General features: G+C 36.6%; 1 protein-coding gene across 1 annotated transcript in view; it reads left to right on the forward strand.

The window, feature by feature from the left end:
• DPP10 (dipeptidyl peptidase like 10) overlaps positions 1-758 on the forward strand; it is a 760,992-nt gene extending 760,234 nt beyond the window's left edge. Inside the window, exon 26 of the mRNA XM_052656314.1 lies at positions 624-758. Coding sequence (XP_052512274.1) covers positions 624-758 — 135 coding nt within the window. The remainder of the gene's footprint in view (positions 1-623) is intronic.
• The last annotated feature ends 19,806 nt before the right edge of the window (positions 759-20,564 follow it).

Below are 20,564 nucleotides of genomic sequence, written 5' to 3' on the forward strand. Positions count from 1 at the left end.
TAAAAAAGAAAGAGAGAGATGGTTCCCAAGTCCTTGAGAAAGATATTTCCTGGATTGTAAAACTGGCAAAAGTCTGAAAGAAGATTTATATAAATTTCAAAGGGGCAGAGAATGAACCTACAGTTGCCAGTTTTCTACATTAAATATTCTAAAGGGAGGTCAGAGGCCTATAGTCAGGACGAAACTGTCTAAAATGTAGCTAAGTTGATATTAATACCATCTTGTTCAATGTGAACATAGACAGCTCTAACTTTTTGGAAAACAAATCCTAATTTATTTACTTTATTTACTTTTTGGCTTGCAGGATCTTAGTTCCCCAACCAGGGATTAAACTCCAGGCCCAAGGCAGCAAAAGGGCAGAATCTTAACCACTGGAACACCAGGGAATTCCCAACAAATCCTAATTTACAGACACAAAATTGCATGTTGTCTCAAGTGTCTTATTTTGATCTAATTAAAATAAAAATGAAACATTTAGCATGAAAGACTCAGAACTGAATACCATGAGATTTTGGTTAAATATTGTTTTCCAGAGTTCCCTTGCCATGGAGCTGAAGTAATGAATTCTGAGAGAGAAGGCTTTCTTCGGCAACTTTAAATCTCTTTTCCATTCAATATCTTAGGTCTACCCAGATGAAGGCCATAACGTATCTGAGAAGAGCAAGTATCATCTCTACAGCACAATTCTCAGATTCTTCAGTGATTGTTTAAAGGAAGAAATACCAGTGTTACCACAGGAACCAGAAGAAGATGAATAAAGGACCCTATTTATATAGAGCTGAAGGGGATATTGAGGCTCAGTGCAACCTAACCAAGAGACTGTAATATTGTAGATGCTCCAGAATTTCAAGGGCAGCTTAAGGAGATGACACTGAAACAGCACACTCAGAGACAATGAACTAGAATTTGAGTACAGAAGTCCATGTCTACTGTGTTGCCAAGGGTGCAGAACCTGTTTCTTTGTGTAAGAAAAGTCAAAGGGTTGGTTTCCGGGGAGAAATTAGTTTTGCATTAAAGTAGGAGTAGTGCATGTTTTCTTCTGTTACCCCCCTATTTGTTCTGTAATTAATTGCTCTCATTTTAATTTCAGTGGCCACCATCATCTTTGCATATAATGCACAACTTCTCAGTACTACAGTCCCTGATCTTTGATGGCCAAGCTGCAATCTAACACTTTACTGTACCTTTAAAATAAGTGCAATTCCTTCATTGTCTATTATGATGCTTAAGAAAAGAGTCAGTTAATAAAACCAGAGTATTTTATGTAACTTCTGTTTATAAAAAGACATTTTTAAATGGGTCACAGATCATGTAGAAATATGGGTTTCAGCACCTTCCAAAGTTCAGCCAGTTATCAGTAGATACAATATCTTTAAGTCAACACATGAGTGTATGTCTCACAATATGTATACACACGTGTGCATATGCAGTCAATAAATCTATCTTTACATGTTATTCATGCTACAAAGGATAAACTTGATGACTTAGAAGAGATGCTTATAGGCTGTAATGGATGCTTTGTTTAATGAGCCAAATATGATGAAATTTTTTTTCAATTCAAATTCTAGCTATTGCTTTCCTATAAATGTTTGGGTTATGTTTGGTATTGTTTTTAGTGGTTAATGGTTTTCTAGTTGCAGTTTAGTTTTTTGAATATGATACCTTGTCACATGTAAATTAGGTACTTAAATATTAAATTATAGTTTCTGATAAAGAAATTTTGTTAACAATACTATACCACTGAGTGCTATTTTGCTCTTTTGGTGGAAAACACTTTTTTAAAACACTTAATCCTTTTTCTTCTCTCAATGAAAAACCAATTCTCATTTTCGTTGTAAAAGCAAAGAGCTGGGTTATTTCATTTGCCAGTTCTTATTTAGTATCCCGTGCCTGCCCAATACATCTGTTACTGTTTAATTTAAATCCTTCTGGTGAGATTCAGAAATGAAATACTTTTTCTTCATTGGCCAAAAAAGTTCACAAACAACAGTGTTTACTATTTAAGGCACAAAATGCATTAATTTCTGTGCTGTGTTGATTTGCAGTAGTGAGTAATTGAGAGTGTAAAATAAACTTGACTGTAATGAAGTCAATTTAAGTCATGAGAATATTAACTTTTCTGACAAAAGTCAAAAAGTATCTTCTCATTTCACTGGAGGGATCTTCCAGAAGAGATGTCCAAAAGTCAAGCACAGAAGTTCAGATAAATCTAGGCAGAAGACTGGGTTATTTTTGGTTTTAAAAAGTCCTTAGGACAGGCTAGATTATGATGACATCAGAATACCAGGAGGAAACTTAAAAATTTCATGGAATTGCTCAGTAACCCTCTTGTTTTATGAAGGCATCAACACCAAAATCTGGGTGTTTGGAAACACATAAGTCATTTTTTGGGCATTCTGCTTTTCTCTTGTATTCTTTGAAGCTGCATCTTCACTGCTGTGTTGGATTCCATTTAAAATGGGAAAAATTATTGAAAGACCCATTTCAGGTCTTTTTCAAGACTAGGAAAACACATTTAAAAAAAAATAAGTATAATGTTTTAAAAAATAAGTGTAAAAGGAAAGTTTTGCCTATTTTATTAAGATGGAAATTTCTTTTTTAGGCTGATTTAAAGTCCAATTGAAGCTTTTTAATCAATATTTTAAATTTCAACAACTAGAGTTTTTATGATGCAAATAATTATGTTGTTTGAAAGATGTGGTGTTATTGTCTACTTGAGTAACATTTAAAAAGTATTTACCTTTTACTGTTCATCATTTCTCCTGTTTTATTATTATTATCAGTGTTTATTTTTCAATTAATTTAATACAGCTTCTAACATGAAAGACATTAGTCTGGAACCCGCTTTCACCTTGAAGGTTAAATAGATATCCAGTGAAAACTACTGATTAGTAGGAAGGTAAAAATTTTTTTTTCTGTGATTATCTGGCTTTTCATAATTGGGCTATTTTGGATAAGGGAGATGCTCACTAAAACACACAGGCATCAAATATTAAAGGAATCATCTAACTGGATTTTGTCCTTTATACATTTGCCCTTGGTCATAGTCTCACTATTTCATATGTGTTCATAAATTCTAATAGTTTCCTAGAACTTTCCAAGTATTATTTCCAGGAGCAAGCTTTCTAAGTGCTGTTTTCCCCCTAAAGTTAAAAAAGAAAAAAATGACTCAAAATAAACTTCCATAAGTTTATGGAACTCAAAATAAGTTCCATAAAAGAAAGGTAAGCATATTCAGTCATCCCCAGAGATGAGCATATAATATTTTGAAGCTATTTTAAAAAAAGAAAGCAATTTCTGATCTTAATTGTCTCCATTGAGGTTTCTAAGTCAACACTTGGGACTAAATAGATTTTGTGGATTGTTTCAGTTTCTTGACAGAATTTAGGGCAGAGGACTCACTTCAAAACATGAATCTCAGGCCTCCCTGGTGGCTCAAGGGTAAAGAATTTGTCTGCCCATTCAGGAGACTGTTTCGATCCCTGGTCCCAGAAGATCCCTCCTGCCACAGAACAGCTAAGTCCATGTGCAACAACTACTGAGCCTGTGCTCTAAAGCTAGGGAACTGAAACTACTGAAGTCCACGCACCCTAGAGCCTGTGCTTCACAACATGAGAAGCCACCAAAATGAGAAGCTCACATATCACAGCTAGAAAAAAGTCCCTGCAGCAATGGAGACCCAGCATGGTCAAAAATAAATAAATAAATAAATTTATGAAACAGACAAAAAAACATGAACCTCAGTTCACCTGGAGGATGTGTCTTCTAGATTGGATGTTTAGCACTGAAATCACCACTGAGGGTCTCACAGTGGTAGATCTACTAGAACGAGATGACAAACTTTTGTCTTTGCCATAAAGAAAAGTACTTGAGCCATGGAGCTCAAAATGGGAGGCTTTGAAACAGAAGTATCTGGGACTGAATTGCTTTCAAATCTCAAGAGTCATTGAGGACACATGACTGCTATTAAGAATCATGTATGAAATGCCACTTGTCAACTAAAAATATAGTCTCTTAAAGTAGAGAGTTATTTTATTTGGTGAGAATGTTAAGGACTCTGAGCTTGGAAGATAGCATCCCAGTAGCTCTGAGAAAACTGCTCCAAGGAGGCAGGAGGGGGAGTCAGGCTATCTACAAGTTTGTAACAAATGGAGCAGGCAGTCTGAACAGCAAAGATTATTGTGAGGTAAGAAAAATCAGATATCAGGTTAAGGAATGTTGCATTCTATGTATGAGAAGATGCAAGCCTCTGGGCTCACTGAATGAACTCTTCATAATGCACCTCAGCTATCTGGGGCCAATCCTCTTTCATTGTTCACCTTAAGGAGTGGCAGATGGCTGCTTCTTGCATTCCCCCAGCTCCTCAGCAGTCATCAAGGGGAATGGCAGCATCTGCTGGATAGCAGTTTTGGAAGCCCTCATTCACATTTGGAGGCCAGAAATTTCTGATGGCTGTGACATTTCTTGTATATTGGTATGACAGGAGATATTTTCATTTCACACACTTCTGCCCTTCCTCACATGGTTTAATCACCTACACATCCTGCAGCAACCAGCATTGTAGTAAATAAACCCTGACACCTCAGCTCTTTTCTCACTTTCTCTTCTCTGCTGCTAATGTTGTCTATCTGCTAGAACCAACAGTCTCATCACTTACATACTACAAACCTATATGACAATTTAATGGCACCACAGAAATCCAATTAATGGAAGACAGAGGCAGCTGACCATATGTTCCCCTTTTCCTTCCCTTAGACATTCTCCATGGTTCTTAAAGTCCCCATGAAACTCAACTGCCCACATCTATACATACTTCGATGTCCCTCTTCCCTATTTCTAGCTTCTCAGTCCTATTTTCTAGAATTACTTCCCAAAATAAACTACCTGTGCACCAATGTTGAAATCGGTTTTACTTTCTGTGGGAACACTTTCTTCCCACCAGAGCATATCATTGTGAATACAACAGGACGAAGAAATAGTATGAGAATAAAGAAGTGGTTTCTTTTCAGGTTGGAAACTGTTACTACCCCAAAGTTATTGTACTTTTACTGAATACCAAGCATGCAGCAAGGACTTTATATTGTTTATCAAATTGAATCTTTTCAACATGCTCTGAAATAGGTATTATAATTCCTATTTTATGGATAAAGAAATTGAGTCTCAGATAAGTATATAACTTGTCAAATTTGCATGATTAATGAATTATTTTCATTCAGGTGCTAAGTCCTATCTCATTCTTTGCTGCCCCAAGAGCTGCAGCATGTCAGGCTTCCCTGTCCTTCACCATCTCCCAGACTTTGCTCTAACTCATATCCATTGAGTTGGTGATACCATTCAACCATCTCATCTTCTGTCACCGCCTTCTCCTCCTGCCCTCAATCTTTCCCAGCATCAGGGTCTTTTCCAGTGAGTCAGCTCTTCATACCAGGTAGCCAAACTATTGAAGCTTGAGCTTCAGTGTCAGTCCTTCCAATGAATATTCACGATTGATTTCCCTTAGTATTGACTGGTTTGCTCTTGCAGTCCAAAGGACTCTCAATAGTCTTCTCCAGCATCACAGTTCAAAAGCAACAATTTTTCAGTGCTCAGCCTTCTTTATGGTCCAAATCTCACTATATGTACCTTTGTCAGCAAAATGATGTCTCTATTTTTTAATATGCTTTCTAGGTTTGTCATAGCTTTCCTCCCAAGAAGCAAGTGTCTTTTAATTTTATGGCTGCAGTCACTATCCACAGTTACTTTGGAGCCCAAGAAAATAAAATCTGTCATGGTTTTCCACTTTCTCCACTTCTATTTACCATAAAGTGATGAGACTAGTTACCATGACCTTAGTTTTTTGAATATTGAGTTTTAAGTAAGCGTTCTCACTTTCCTCTTTCACTCTTATCAAGAGGCTCTTTAGCTCCTCTTTGTTTTCTGCCTTCAGCTTGAGCTTCATCCAGCCAGGCAATTTGCATGATGTACTCTGCATAAAAGTTAAATAAGTAGAGTGACAATATACAGCCTTGATATACTTCTTTCCCAATTTTGAACCTGTCTGTTCCATGTTGCTTCTTGATCTGCATACAGGTTTCTGAGGAGACAGGTAAGGTGGTCTGGTATTCCTCTCAGAATTTTCCAGTTTTTTGTGATCCACACAGTCAAAGAAAATTTGGTCTCTGGTTCCTCTAAATCTAGCCTTTTCTAAATCCAGCTTGTACATGTGGAAGTTCTCTGTTCATGTACTGTTGAAGTCTAGCGTGAAGAATTTTGAGCATGATCTAGCTAACATATGAAATGAGTGTAATTGTGCTGTAGTTTGGACATTCTTTGGCATTGCCCTTCTTTGAGATTGGAATGAAAACTGACATTGTCAGAACTGTGGTCACTGCTGAGTTTTCCAGATTTGCTGAGTGCAGCACTTTAATAACACCATTATTAAAGAGTAAATACCATAAAACCCAGCTCAAGCCAACTTCGAAACCCATTCTGTTGTAAACTATTCCTGAAATGAGGAAAGTTTTAGCTCATGTTCACCTCAACTGAGAATAGATTTTAAATATTTAAACATTTAGTTAGAGATATTGTTAGGAAAATTTGATAGCAATAATGCTGAAAGGTAAATGATAGCCCAGTGTACAATATTGCCATGTTTGAAGTTACTTGGTTTCCCTAACGTCAAGAGTACATATGTAATATTAAAACGTTTTATTTTTCTGCTGGGGATATATAACAGCTATCTCTATCCATTCAAACACTTGCTCAGAGAAATCATAACTTTATGCCTGGGAAGTTGTAAGTAAATTCCCTTGCTCTGGCATTAACCTGCTGCTGCTGCTGCTAAGTTGCTTCAGTCGTGTCCGACTCTGTGCGACCCCATAGACGGCAGCCCACCAGGCTCCCCCGTCCCTGGGATTCTCCAGGCAAGAACACTGGAGTGGGTTGCCATTTCCTTCTCCAATGCATGAAAGTGAAAAGTGAAAGTGAAGTCGCTCAGTCGTGTCCAACCCTCAGCGACCCCATGGACTGCAGCCCACCAGGCTCCTCCGTCCATGGGATTTTCCAGGCAAGAGAACTGGAGTGGGGTTCCATTGCCTTCTCCTAATCTAGGACATTCCAAATACTCTAAGAGGTATTCAAAGCATTATGTTAATCAAAGCACCCAGGCTTATAAACATGAAGAAAAGAAGACCTTGTCTCATCATCAAACACTGCAAATTTAGATGTCATAGCTGGCATCCCCCATCCAATTTGCAATCTGACCTTCTACCTTTCTGTCATTAGAGGGAGTAGATTTTGCTTATACTGATCAGCTCTGCTAACATGATATTCATTCCATTTAACAATATTCCAGCAATTCTGGAGGAGAGTGCCTATGAATTTAAAAATTTACTCTTGGACTACCCTGATGGTTCAGTAGTTAATAATCTGCCTTGCAATGCGGGGACAAAGGATCAATCCCTAGTCTGGGAATATTCCACATGCTGTGGGGCAACTAACGCCATGCACCAAAAATACTGAGCCCTCATCCAGCAACTATTGAAGCCTGTGTGCCAAGAGCCTGTGCTCTGCAATAAGAGAACCCACTGTGACTGGAAGCCTACAGCTAAAGACTGGCCCCCTCTTGCCAAAACTAGAGAAAGCCTGTACAGCAACAAAGACCCAGAACAGTAGTAAATAAATAAATAAAAATTTCACCAATGCAGACAGGTTTTAAAGAAGAAACCAGCCATATAAAAGTGCAACTTTGTTTACATTTTAAAAAAAATTCCAATTAAATTTAACATAGCCAGGTACAGGAATCACAAGATTTTGATAGAGCAGTTTGGTTAAAGAAAAGTCTCTGGATTGATTGTCACAATCTACATTTTTTCTGTCAGACTTAGCACCATTTAACTAAGCAATCTTAGGGATGAATGAACCTTAACAATACAAATTCCATGCCGCCAATAGCATCATAGAAAAAGAACTCACATTTGTTTAAGGTCTAGACTTTTTAATCGCATAATTTCAACTAATCTTCAAGCCAACTATATGAGATAGATGACATAGTTCTCTGAAGAAATCAAGATTCAGAGAGGTTAATGTTTCAATAGGATGGCACTAGTGGTAAAGAATGCACCTGCCAATGCTGGAGATGCAAGAGATGCTGGTTCGATCTCCGGGTTGGAAAGATCTCCTGGAGAAGAAAATGGCAACCCAATCTAATATTCATGCCTGGAGAATCCCATGGACAGAGGACCCTGGCAGGCTATAGTCCATGGGGTCGCAAAGAGTCAGACACAACTGAAGCAACTTAGCATGCAAGAGTCACACAGCATGTAAGTGACAGAACCAGGATATGAACACAGATCATGATAACCTCAAAGTCCTCAACTGCCATAATCATATCTGTGCATTTTTAAACTAGTGAATTGCTAAGGTTTGTCATGCATATCTTTAGATTGGATTCAGCTTTCAAGTCTCTCTCTATTCAGGGTTGCCATTTAGTATACTTGTGGCTTCTAGTAACTAAATAGAAACTTAAAAGTTGCCTAAATACTTGTGACTCAATATGTAAGAAGCTTGGACATCACCCTTGTTGGTTAGAAATGCAGACTCTCAGGCACTGCTTCAGTTTTCTAAATCAGAATCTAAATGTCACAAGGTCCCCAAGTGATTTGCACACTCAGTACAGTTTGAGAAGCACTGGCTTACATAACAAGAAATATCTTTTGTTTATTAATCATTGTTAAATTTATATTTAATTGGAACATAATGTTCTACAATGTTGTATTAATTTCTATTGTACAACAGTGTGAACCAGCTATATGTATACATATACACTCTCCTCTCTTGAGCCTCCCACCCACCCCATCACACTCCTCTAGGTTATCACAGAGTACCTAGCTGAGTTCCCTGTGGTGTGCAACAACTTTTGACTGGCTATCTATTTTACACATGGTAGTGTATATCTGTCAATGCTGCTCTCTCAATTTGCCCCACCCTCTCCTTCCCTTGCTGTGTCCACAAGTCTGCTCTCTATGTCTGTGTCTCTATTCCTGCCCTGCAAATAGGTTCGTCAGTACCATTTTTCTAGATTCCATATATATGCATTAATAGACAAGATTTGTTTTTCTTTTTCTACTTCATTCTGTATGACAGAGTCTAGGTTCGTCCATATCTCTACAAATGACCCAGTTTTGTTCCTTTTAATGACTAATATACCATTGTATATGTTGACTCACATCACAAGAAAGTGCTTCTAGGAGCAGTTTAATAGACCAAATTGGAAATCAAATTCCAGCCTCCCCCACCTTTCCCTTCTCCAGCTCCAGTGGGCTGTTCCTCTGCTTCATTGGCTGCAGCTGCTGAGAGCAGTACATTCTTTCATGGCAATGTCCAAGGATAGTTAGGCAAAGAGGGACTATTGCTTTTAATGAGGAAAGATAATTCCTTCAAGTCCCATTGTCCATGGTTTGGTTGCAAGCCTCCATCCTAGATATACAAGAACCTGGTAAGTTCTATATATGAAATTGCAATATCCTTCTTGAGGGTGCAACTGGTAAGAATGGTGCATGCATGCTAAGTTGCTTCAGTCATGTCCAATTCTTTGTGTCACTATGGACCATAGCCTTCTAGGCTCCTGTGTCCATGAAATTCTCCAGGCAAGAACACTGGAGTGGGTTGCCGTGCCCTCCTCTGGGGGATCTTCCCCCCAGGGATCAAACCCATGGCTCTTATGTCTCCTGTATTTGCAGGCAGGTTTTTACCAATAGTGCCACCTGAGAAGCAGTAAGATTGGTAGGAGAACTGATGTAAAATAGGTGTCTAATGTATGTATTACCCAGAATAAGTAAGAACACCCTACTAATGATGATCCTTAGTCCTGGCATTTCAGCCAGAAGCATAGCTAAGGCATTGAACAGTGAGACTGGGTAAACACAGACCGTTCATTTGAAAGTGTCTCACAAGACCCTGAACTCCAGGCTTTGTTTCCAAGAGTTAGTACACCTTCCCTAACCAACATTTTCTCCTTTCTCTTCTGATCCTCGTCAGTGACACATTGTTGCCTGCAGGAAGGCAGTTCTGAAATATGATTGCTGTGCTAACAGTCCCATTTTTCAGGCTTTATTTGCTCTAACATGATTTATGAAGGCTTGATTATCTCTGTATAGAGATAATCATAAGGCATAGTCCAATGGGAAAATAAAAGTCCTGTCAAAGAAACACAGGTAACAGTCTCCCCATTCATATACATTTTTAGGTTAAATTTTTATTTTTTGTACAATTTTAAAAAAGTTACTTTCTATTTATAGTTATCACAAAATATTGGCTACATTATACAATATGTCCTTGAGGCTATCTTACACGCATTAGCTTGTGCCTCCTACTTCCCAATCCCTATGTTGCCCTCACCCCCACTTGTAACCACTAGTTTGCTCTCTATATCTGTGAATCTACTTCTTTTTTGTTATATTTTTTAGATTCTCCATGTAAGGGATATCACATAGTATTTCGTTTTCTCTGTCTGACTTATGCACTTTTAGTGGTTGTCATTCTTATTACCTGATACCTCTTCATCCCTTTAGGATAGCAAGTGTGAATTTTAAAAATCTGTATGGTGTAAATGAATTTTGAGTAGCCTTTAGGAAGAATAAAATTGTTTTGCCCAGATACGTGGGAAATTTCAATTTCAACGTTGACTTCAAATCAAAATAAAGCTCAAAGATTTTTGTGCCAAAGTGAGATACTGTGCTGTTTGCTACAGTATTAGCATCTTATTTTACCATTGAATCTAACGAACATATCTAATGTATACATGGATATCTTAGTTCAAACGTTTTATAGCTGAGTCATCATTTACTAAAAATATCAGCATATTCAGTTCATGTTTTGATTTTCATTCTTTTATAATGATCCTCATATTACAAAGGGTACTCCCTTGGACGGACCCATTCCAATTGAATAAATATTCCATAATTAATCAACTTGTTTTATTCAAGTTAAAAAACCTTCACATGTCCACTACCATACTGAAGAGCAGTTGCTCTGCGTTCAGGTTTCCTTCTCACTCACAATTTTAAGGAAGTTTATAGTAAAGCCCTTCCATTTTCTGGCAATTATTTTTCAATCCAAAACACTGAAGGACATAGATTTTAAAAAGAAAAATAATACTTTAGTTCTGTTTTCATTTGTATTGCATTAGGTTTTCTTACCTGAAGGAAATAATTCACATCCCTTGGAAAGATAAATATTTCTGGAGTATAAAAGTAGTAAACAAAACAACCTGCTTCCCCTGGCACACTGCTTACTTTGGATCTCAGCTGAGTCTCTGTTCACCTTGGACCCCAAACCAGTCTTTTTCTCTGAACGTCACTAACCTTCCAGTATGCTTCACTCATTTTCACAGTCCAGGAGATCATATTATTTGCATGCTTTTCATTGTCTCCATGTAGATTGGTACTAGTGAAAAGAGTTCAAAGTTTTGGCATACAAAATTAATTTTTAAAATTCATCTGGACTCTGTATGATATTGGAGACTTTCTTTAGTTGATCCTTATTCACTTTTCTATCAAATTCTAATTTTTCTCTCTCAATTATTTTCAATTCACCCCAAACCCCAAATTCTCACTCATTATCTTATTTCACTGAATATAATGCTTGCTCACATACACTCTTTAATGTATGTAATTTAGATTATACACTTACCTGTAATTTGCTAGGGGGATAAAAATATAATAATAATCATCATCATAACAGTATTCATAAAAATAAAAATAGGTAACATTAGCTTGCTCCTTAATTTGTTCCAGGTCCTAGGATAAGCTCCTTAATACACATATTTATGTAATCTTTAAGATAGTTGCATGAATTAAGTATAATCAATATCCCAATTTTTACATAAAGAAACAGTAATTTACCAATACAATATTGTAAAGTAATTAGCATCCAATTAAAATAAATAAATTTATATTAAAAAATAAAAGACAAAACAATTAATTGAGTTACTGAAAGTCATTGGATTAGTCACAGTAAGATATATGAATTAGTGCCATGAAATTTTAAAAAGTTAATTTCAGTATGTTAAGTACTTTTTAATATTTATTCTTATTTATTTATTCATTTGCTGTGTGAGGTCTTAGTTGCAGCACACAGGATCTTTGATCTTCATTGTGGTGTGTGGAATCTAGCTCCCTGACTAGCAGTCGAACTCAGACACCCTGCATTGGGAGCACAGAGTCTTAGCCACTGGGATCACCAAGAAAGTATGAGTATGTTAAGTAAACAAATCTTTACTTCTCACATGATATCACACATGGGCAGGAGAGTCATTTTACATTCCCCTGGCATCTGAAACATGGACCTCCATGCTGTTATGTCAAAGGAAGAGAAGATTGAAGAAGACACATGATACCCTCTTACAATTGCCACGTTTCTGAAGTGACATCATTACATCTGCTTGGAATTCATTTTTCAGGACAGCTCTCAGCATCTCACCCTAACAGCAAAGAGACTGGAAAATGCGGAATGAATGGAGAACTTAGGGAGCACCACAGTCACTGACACAGTCCACCATTCTGGACATCAAACATTTCACTTGCTCCTTTGATTCCTCTATACAGAGTACAATCAATCCCACCACAAAGGACACAACCTCAGCCCTTTCCAGCTCAAGGTCCAGAACTGCTGAGTATTGTACCTTAGTCCATGTAAGAATCCTTTCGGTCTGAAGATATTTAAACTTTAAAATGATCAGTTTTCTTTCCTCCAGGCTCTTAATACACAAAAGCGACACAGGGATGGGATAACCAAAATAAATGGTCCCCTTTGAAATGGGAAAAAGCAAATCTGCATTAAGGGGTAATGCAACTTTCCTACTACCATCGAACATTTGGTATATGTAAGAAAAGCAAGACAAATGCCACGGTCTTACCCTTTATTTAAAAATTTTCAAAAAATGAAATGATTCCTTATTATTTTCCAAATTTACCCAGGAAGATTTTTATTTTTTCAAAATTTGTATAAACTTATGGGTAAAGAATCTACCTGCAATGTAGGATTCCTGGGTCATGCCCCTGGAGAAGTGAATGGCAAACCACTCCAGTATTCCTGCCTGGAGAATCTCATGAACAGAGGAGCCCTGCTGGGCTACAGTCCATTTAGCAAGGAGTCAGACATGACTGAGCAAGTGACTAACACTTTCACTTCATGAATTTAAACATATTTTATACATACTGTGTTTAATCGCAGAGCTGTACCTGACTCTTTGCGACCCCATGGACTGTAGCCCATCAGGCGCCTCTGTCCATGGTGATTCTCCAGGCAAGAATATCGGAGTGGGTTGCCATGCCCTCCTCCAGGGGATCTTCCAGACCCAGGAACTGAACCCAGGTTTCTGCATTGCAGGCGGTTTCTTTACTATCTGAGCCACCAGGGAAGTCCTTAAACCTGTAAATTGCAGGTATTATCCTAACTGATAGTTAGTGCATGCCTGCATTATACAATCTCAGCATATTTAAATTGGTTCTTGAGTCCTTTTGGCATTATCTGTGTAATTTGTGGAAGGCTCTAGGGATGTTTTAGTGGACAGGGCTAGAAAATACATTTTAAAAGTAATATACATCTTGAGTTTAACACTTTTAATCTCTTTTATTAAGTACTTTTTTATGTTTTAAATTTTTTTAAAATTTTTGGCCATGCAGTTTTTCTTGCAGCCCTACCAGGGACTGAACCCACGCCCCCAGCATTAGGAACACAGAGTCTTAACCGCTGGACCACCAGAAGAGGCTCTCATTTTATGTTAGTGAAACTAAACATTTATTTATTTATTTTAAACCATAATTCAATTTTACAGTGGCGGGGAAAATATGCCAACCTTACTGACAATTAAATTATACTCTACATATTATTTGGGGCTTCCCTGGTGACTTAGACGGTAAAGTGTCTGCCTGCAGTGCAGGAGACCTGTGTTCCATCCCTGGGTCGTGAAGATACCTTGGAGAACTATGGAGATAAATTGTATTTAGAAACTACTTTGAGAAAAACAATTTTTCAGTATGATTATACTGTATACTCAATATAAAGTTATTGGTTTTATTTTCCCTTACATGTTTAAGGTCTGTTTATTACACTCTATTTTGATGTAAAATAATCTAAAATATTTGCATGATTCCAAAATTAAATCTACAAAAGGAAATTTAAACAAGATTCAGTTCTTCTCTCCACTCATTCTCTCCCAATACATATAGTACTTAAAATGTGGTTTATATATTTATTTGAAACTATGATTTGACAAAACATGCATATATTAGCATTTACTTCTAGCTTCACAAATAAACAGTGCCATATTGAGACACATTTATCCACCTACATTTTTCACTTAAATTCTTATCTCTTTAGGAGTATCAGGATATAATCCTTGTGCTTTATTATTACTGCATATTACAATGATATAATAGCAATAATGCCTGCTATTTGGGGCACTGTATTGAATTTATTAATTAACTTCAAGATTAGTAATATATTTATCATGCTGATCCTTCCTAAATAAGAACAAAGCATGTATTTTGATTCATTCAGAAGTGTTTCAAAGTTAATATCATATGGATTTACATTTCTTATTTTAACCTAGATATTTCCATTTTGTTATTATAATAATTAGGTTATTCTCTTACGACTATTTTTCTTTGTATACATGAAGGTTAATAATTAAAATTAAATTAGTTTTCAAGATAGACTTTCCTTGATTCCTTCAACAAATTATCATATGTGTGTGTATATATATATCATATACCAATACAGATACTTCAAACTCTTCCTCTGTAATTCTTATACTAATTGTTTTTGCTAGTCTATGTTGACTGAAGATAGGATTTTCCCCTGATTTGTTCTTAATTTTAATGGTGAACAATAAGTGTTTTGTCATTAAGAAAGAGGATAACTATTGGTTTAAGGTATTTATTTTATAGGGCTTCTCTGCTGGCTCAGACAGTAAAGAATCTACTTGCAATGCAGGAGACCCAAGTTCCATCCCTGGGCCAGGAAGATCCCCTGGAGAAGGGAATGGCTACCCTCTCTAGTATTCTTGCTGGGGAATTCCATGGACAGTGGAGCTTTGAGTAGGCCATAGTCCATGGGGTCACATAGAGTCAGACAGACTCAAGCAACTTAGCACACACACGCACAGTCTGCGTAGACTGTCATAAAAGGATACCACAGACTAGATATGTTAAACAGAAGAAACTTACCTTCTCACAATTCTGGACTTGCAGGCAGGGCTGATTTTGTCTGAGGCCTCTCTTCCTGGCCTACAGATAAGTGACTTGACTTCTTACTGCATTTCATGTGGCTTTCCTTGTGAGTGTGTGTGTGTAGCGGGGGCGGGGGGTGAGGTGTGTGTGTGTATGCATGTGCACACATACATGCAAGAAGAAAAATCTGATAATCTCTCCCCTCTTATAAAGACACCCGTCTTAATAACTAGTGTGTCCTGGTTTCAGTCCCACTATGCCTACTTTTTTTTTCCCTTTTTTCTTAAGAACCTCTTCCCTCCAATTTTTTTGTTTGTTTTGTTTCGCAAAAGAATCACTACTTTATTTCTTTTTACTTTGGCTTCACAGCTTAAGGGAGTATAATGTTTAAAAGAAATTTCATCAGCTTTACAAAGTAAAACGCTAAACAAATGTGAAAATTATTAGTATTTTAATAATCCTGATGAATTTTGATGTGGAAAATTGAGATAATTACATGAAACAGTGGCCCCTGATATTTATAAAATATATAATATTTTGAATACTCTTTTTTTTTGGAAAGCTTTTATCTGAATTGAACTTTGTTTTTAAAAATAATAAACCATTTTCCTATTTTCATAATAGTTACTAAATTTGTACAACAAATTTTGAATAATTACCATGGGTCACACACAGTCCTAGGCACTGAGGAGTCAGCATTCAACAAAATATACACAAATCCTTGCCCTCATGGAGTTTGGTATGAGGCAGGCAATAAATATAGATATGTTAAATATCTAGTATGGTGATACATATAATCATGTTGGTAAGGAGATTTAAGTGGGAGGAATTCCAGTTTAATCAAGTGTGACAGTTGAGTAGAAAACCTAAATAAGATATAAGACAGTTATCTGAGGGGAAGTTCATCTCAGGCAATGGAAAAACACACCCAAAGACCTGAACTGAGACCATGTTTGTCAAGGAGTAAGGAGGTTATAGTGGCTGGAGGAGTATGATGAGGAGAAATGAGTAGAAGAGATTAGAAAGGCAGTTATGTGGGTTCTTGTCTATTGAGGGACTTGCCTTTTGCCTTCAGAGAGATGCAAGCAACTAAAGAGTTGAGTAATGCGGCAACATGGCTGACTCATGATATTACAAATTTACTCTGGATGCTGTATTGAAAATAGACAGGGAGAAAGCAAGGAAATGTCTAATGTCTATTAGACCAGTAAAGATGCTACCTTGGAAAACAAGGGGAGAAATTATGGTGACTTGGATCAGAAACATGGAGATGGAGTCCATATTGAGACGTTGTTTGATTCTGAATATATTCTGAATATAGAGTTATGAGGATGTTAACATACTGGATGTAACCGATGGCAGGAAGAGAAGAGTTAAGAGTAACTCCAAGGGTTTTGTTTGCTTATGTGTTTGACAAGAAATGTAAAGAGGACTTGCCATTTACTGACATGAAGTAGGTGTGAGACACCACATATGTTAGAGGCAATTAGGATAATTATTATGCATGTATGTTTAGATGTTAAGTAGGTAGTTAGACATCTAATTCCAGGATTGAGAGGATGGGACATAAACATTTTGAGAGTTGTCAGTAAATAGATGATAGTTACATCTGCCACACAAGATGATATCACAAAGGGAGAGTAAATAATGTAAAATGAAATGAAAGTAAAATGTCAAAGGAAAAATTGGAGATTCTGATTAGATGCAATAACTTTTATGAAACTCTTATTAATTATCATTCTCTTACCAATTATTTATTCCAGTACTTCCAGGTTCTATTAATATATTACATACACACCAACTTATACAATGACTGAACATTTAGTTCCTTACATAAGAAATAAATTCTTATTTATGCATCAAAAATTCTGTGCTTTAAAAAATATATATATATATATTTATTTATTTATGTATTTATTTATTTTACTGTGCTAGGTATAGTTGCAGCATATGGGTTCTAGTTCCCTGACCAAGGATCAAACCCAGGCCCCCTCCATTGGGAGCGCAGAGTCTTAGCCACTAAACAACCAGGGAAGTCCCCAAAATTGTGTGCTTTAAGGCTAATTTGATTGTAATACATCTCCTGTTTCAGTCTTGGTAAATTTTTATATCATTCATTTCAGTTTAGTTCAGTTGCTCAGTCATGTCCGAACTCTTTGTGACCCCATGGACTGCAGCATGCCTGCTCAAACTCATGTCCATAGAGTCATTGATGCCATCCAACCATCTCATCCTCTGTCGACTTTTTATATCCTTAAGTTTATTTATTTTATTAACTTTCTGAAGTGTGATTATTTTGTGCTTTTTCAGCCTTTATTATTCCAGATTATTGTCTTTTTTCATTATTTTTGAGTATCATTTTGTGATAAGCAACACCCGTGGGGGATTCATGTTGAAGTTTGGCAAAACCAATACAATATTGCAAAGTAAAAAATAAAAAATATATATATATAAATGAAGGGAGTCCATATTCTAATTTTCTGAAGCAAAAGCATCTCTCTTTATATCATCACACAACTAGCAATAAGAGTGTTTGTCCTGACGCAGGATACAGCATGCTTGGGGCTGGTGCATGGGGATGACCCACAGAGATGTTATGGGGAGGGAGGTGGGAGGGGGGTTCATGTTTGGGAACACATGTAAGAATTAAAGATTTTAAAATTAAAAAAAAAAAATGAAAAAAAAAAATACTGGAGCATTGCCCAGATAGAAAGTATCAAGATATTTAAGACTGATATAGCTAACTAAACACTCTTTGAATAATAAAAAGAGGCTTTCCATTAAAAAAAAAAAAAAGAGTGTTTTTCCATAATAGGAACAGAAATGTCCTTATTAAAAGAGTAGAAAAAGACATAAAGGAAGAGAGACTCCTTGAATAAATAAATAGAACTGCTAAGAGGTTTTTCCTAATTAGAATTATTTAGAAAAGACGAGTCTTCAGTTCAGTTCAGTCGCTCAGTCATGTCCGACTTTTTGCAACCCCATGAATCGCAGCATGCCAGGCCTCCCTGTCCGTCACCAACTCCCGGAGTTCACTCAGATTCATGTCCATCGAGTCAGTGATGCCATCCATCCATCTCATCCTCTGTCATCCCCTTATCCTCCTGCCCCCAATCCCTCCCACTTAATTTTAGTTGATATTTAAAGAAAACCCCTTTCTATTAGTATAATTGTATGAAGAAAGCTTGCATTATGGTAACATTATAAGTGCTTCTAATCAGGAGAATAACATATGTGGCCCTATATTTTCTTATGTCTGTAGAGGTGAAGGTAAGGAGAAAATCTGGAACAGTCTTCTTCTGCTCAGGCTTTAGTCCAGTTCTTATTTGGTGACAAAGTCTAGTCAACATCACACTTAACACTATACACACTATCCTGACAAATAATTGGAAATATTACTAAAATGCCTTGGATTCATTAACTAATTTATCCATCATATTTTTTATTGATGCCTTCTGTGTACTCAACAACATTTTGGATGCTAAGAACTTAGCAGTGAATAAGACATACAGAATCCCTGTCCTCAAGAAATTTGCATCTTGGGAAGGGAATTTGTGGAGAATGAATGCATGTATACGTATGGCAGAGTTCCTTTGCTGTCCACCTGAAGCTATCGCTAGATTGTTATTTGGCTATATCCCAATATAAAATTAAAAAGTTAAAAAAAATAAAAATAAATGGTAAATTGCATTGGAATAAAATAAACTTGCATTTTAGCAACAAGGAAAGAAATATATGAATAAATATTTTAAGATATATTGTGTTTTAAAAATAAAATACAAAAGAATAAAGGGAGAAAGGTGGTGTCATGGTTAAGAATCCACCTGCTATTGCAGGAGATGCAAGAGACGAGGGTTCCATCCCTGGGTCAGGAAGATCCTCTGGAGGAGGAAATGGCACCCTACTCCAGTATGCTTTCCTGGAGAATTCCATGGACAGAGGAGCCTGGCAATTTACAGTCCCCAGGGTAGCAAAGTGTCAGACATGACTGAGCACAGCACATACATAAAGGCATAAATAGTGACAGCCGTGAGTGACAGAGATCCAAAAAGTCCTCTAAGAAGATATTTGAATAACAGCTAATGATGAAAAAGACCTAGTATACACACACACACCATGGAGATTATTACAGAAAAAGGGAAGTGTTGCCATAAATATGTAAGTGTTTCCTCACTCATTTGGGAAGCATTTACATAATAACTGCTAGATGCTGTAATTCAAATAATGCAGTAAATTCTTGAAGCTCTTACTGTGTCTTGGTCTAATGAGCATTCTTATCAAGCTTTAATATTACCAGCAGTACCGGGATCAGCGAGTTGAGTTGGGAGCAGCAGTTTTTCTTCATTAAGAACAAGTCTCCTGCTCATTAGGAAGAGGTAGGTGGTTGCCTCTGTTCCACTCTTGTTTTTCTCTATGTCTTTCTGCTGCTTATCCTTATTATGCAAAGACTTATATGATCTTTGTGGAGATTTTTCTGTGTCCAGTCACCTCACTGATGGGACACCTATGCCCTTTGCACTCTTTTCATACCTTTTCCACCTCCTGCACATTTTGAATTGCATGAAGTTTCTGCAATTTCAATACTCTTTCTTGTATACTTTCAGTTTCCTGTAGAATGTACCTCACTAACTTGTCTTTTCCTCAATGTCATCATCTGTTTTTGTGTTATGACCTATTTTTAAACAACATTTTAATTTTAAAATAGTTTTAGATTGACAAAAAGTTGTGACGGTAATAGAGTACTTATATAACCCACAACCATTTCCCTCATATAATTAGCATATAGCATTGTTATTATAGGGGAACATTGATAATAATTAATGAACCTTTATTTATACATTGTTGTTAACTAAAATCCATGCTTTAATTACGTTCTCTTAATTTTTACCTAGTACATAGTATTTCCCAAATCCCACCCTGTATATCACATTGCTTTTAGTTGTCACATCTCCTTAGGCACCTGTTGACTGTGACAGTTTCTCAAACTTCCTTTGTTTTAATGACCTTGACAAATTTGAGATGTACTGGTTAGATTTTCTGTAAAATGCTCCTCAGTTTGAGTTTATCTGATATTTTTCTCATGCTTAAATTGTGTAGGGATTTTGAGAGGAGGATCACAGAGGTAAACTTCCTTTCACAATATATCAAGGGTACATACTACAAGGTGACTGATTTACCACTGCTGATGTTGACTTTGATCACCTGGCTGGAACAGTATATGTCCAGCCAGGTAAAGTATATACTTAAATTATTGGAAATTTCTGTGCACAGATTTGTCTCTATCTATCTGTCTATGTATCTATATTTTTCAATTGTTAATTTATGTTAATATGGACTATTGGATATTTATTT

This window comes from Budorcas taxicolor, chromosome 2, assembly GCF_023091745.1.
Source record: "Budorcas taxicolor isolate Tak-1 chromosome 2, Takin1.1, whole genome shotgun sequence".
Classification (NCBI taxonomy): domain Eukaryota; kingdom Metazoa; phylum Chordata; class Mammalia; order Artiodactyla; family Bovidae; genus Budorcas; species Budorcas taxicolor.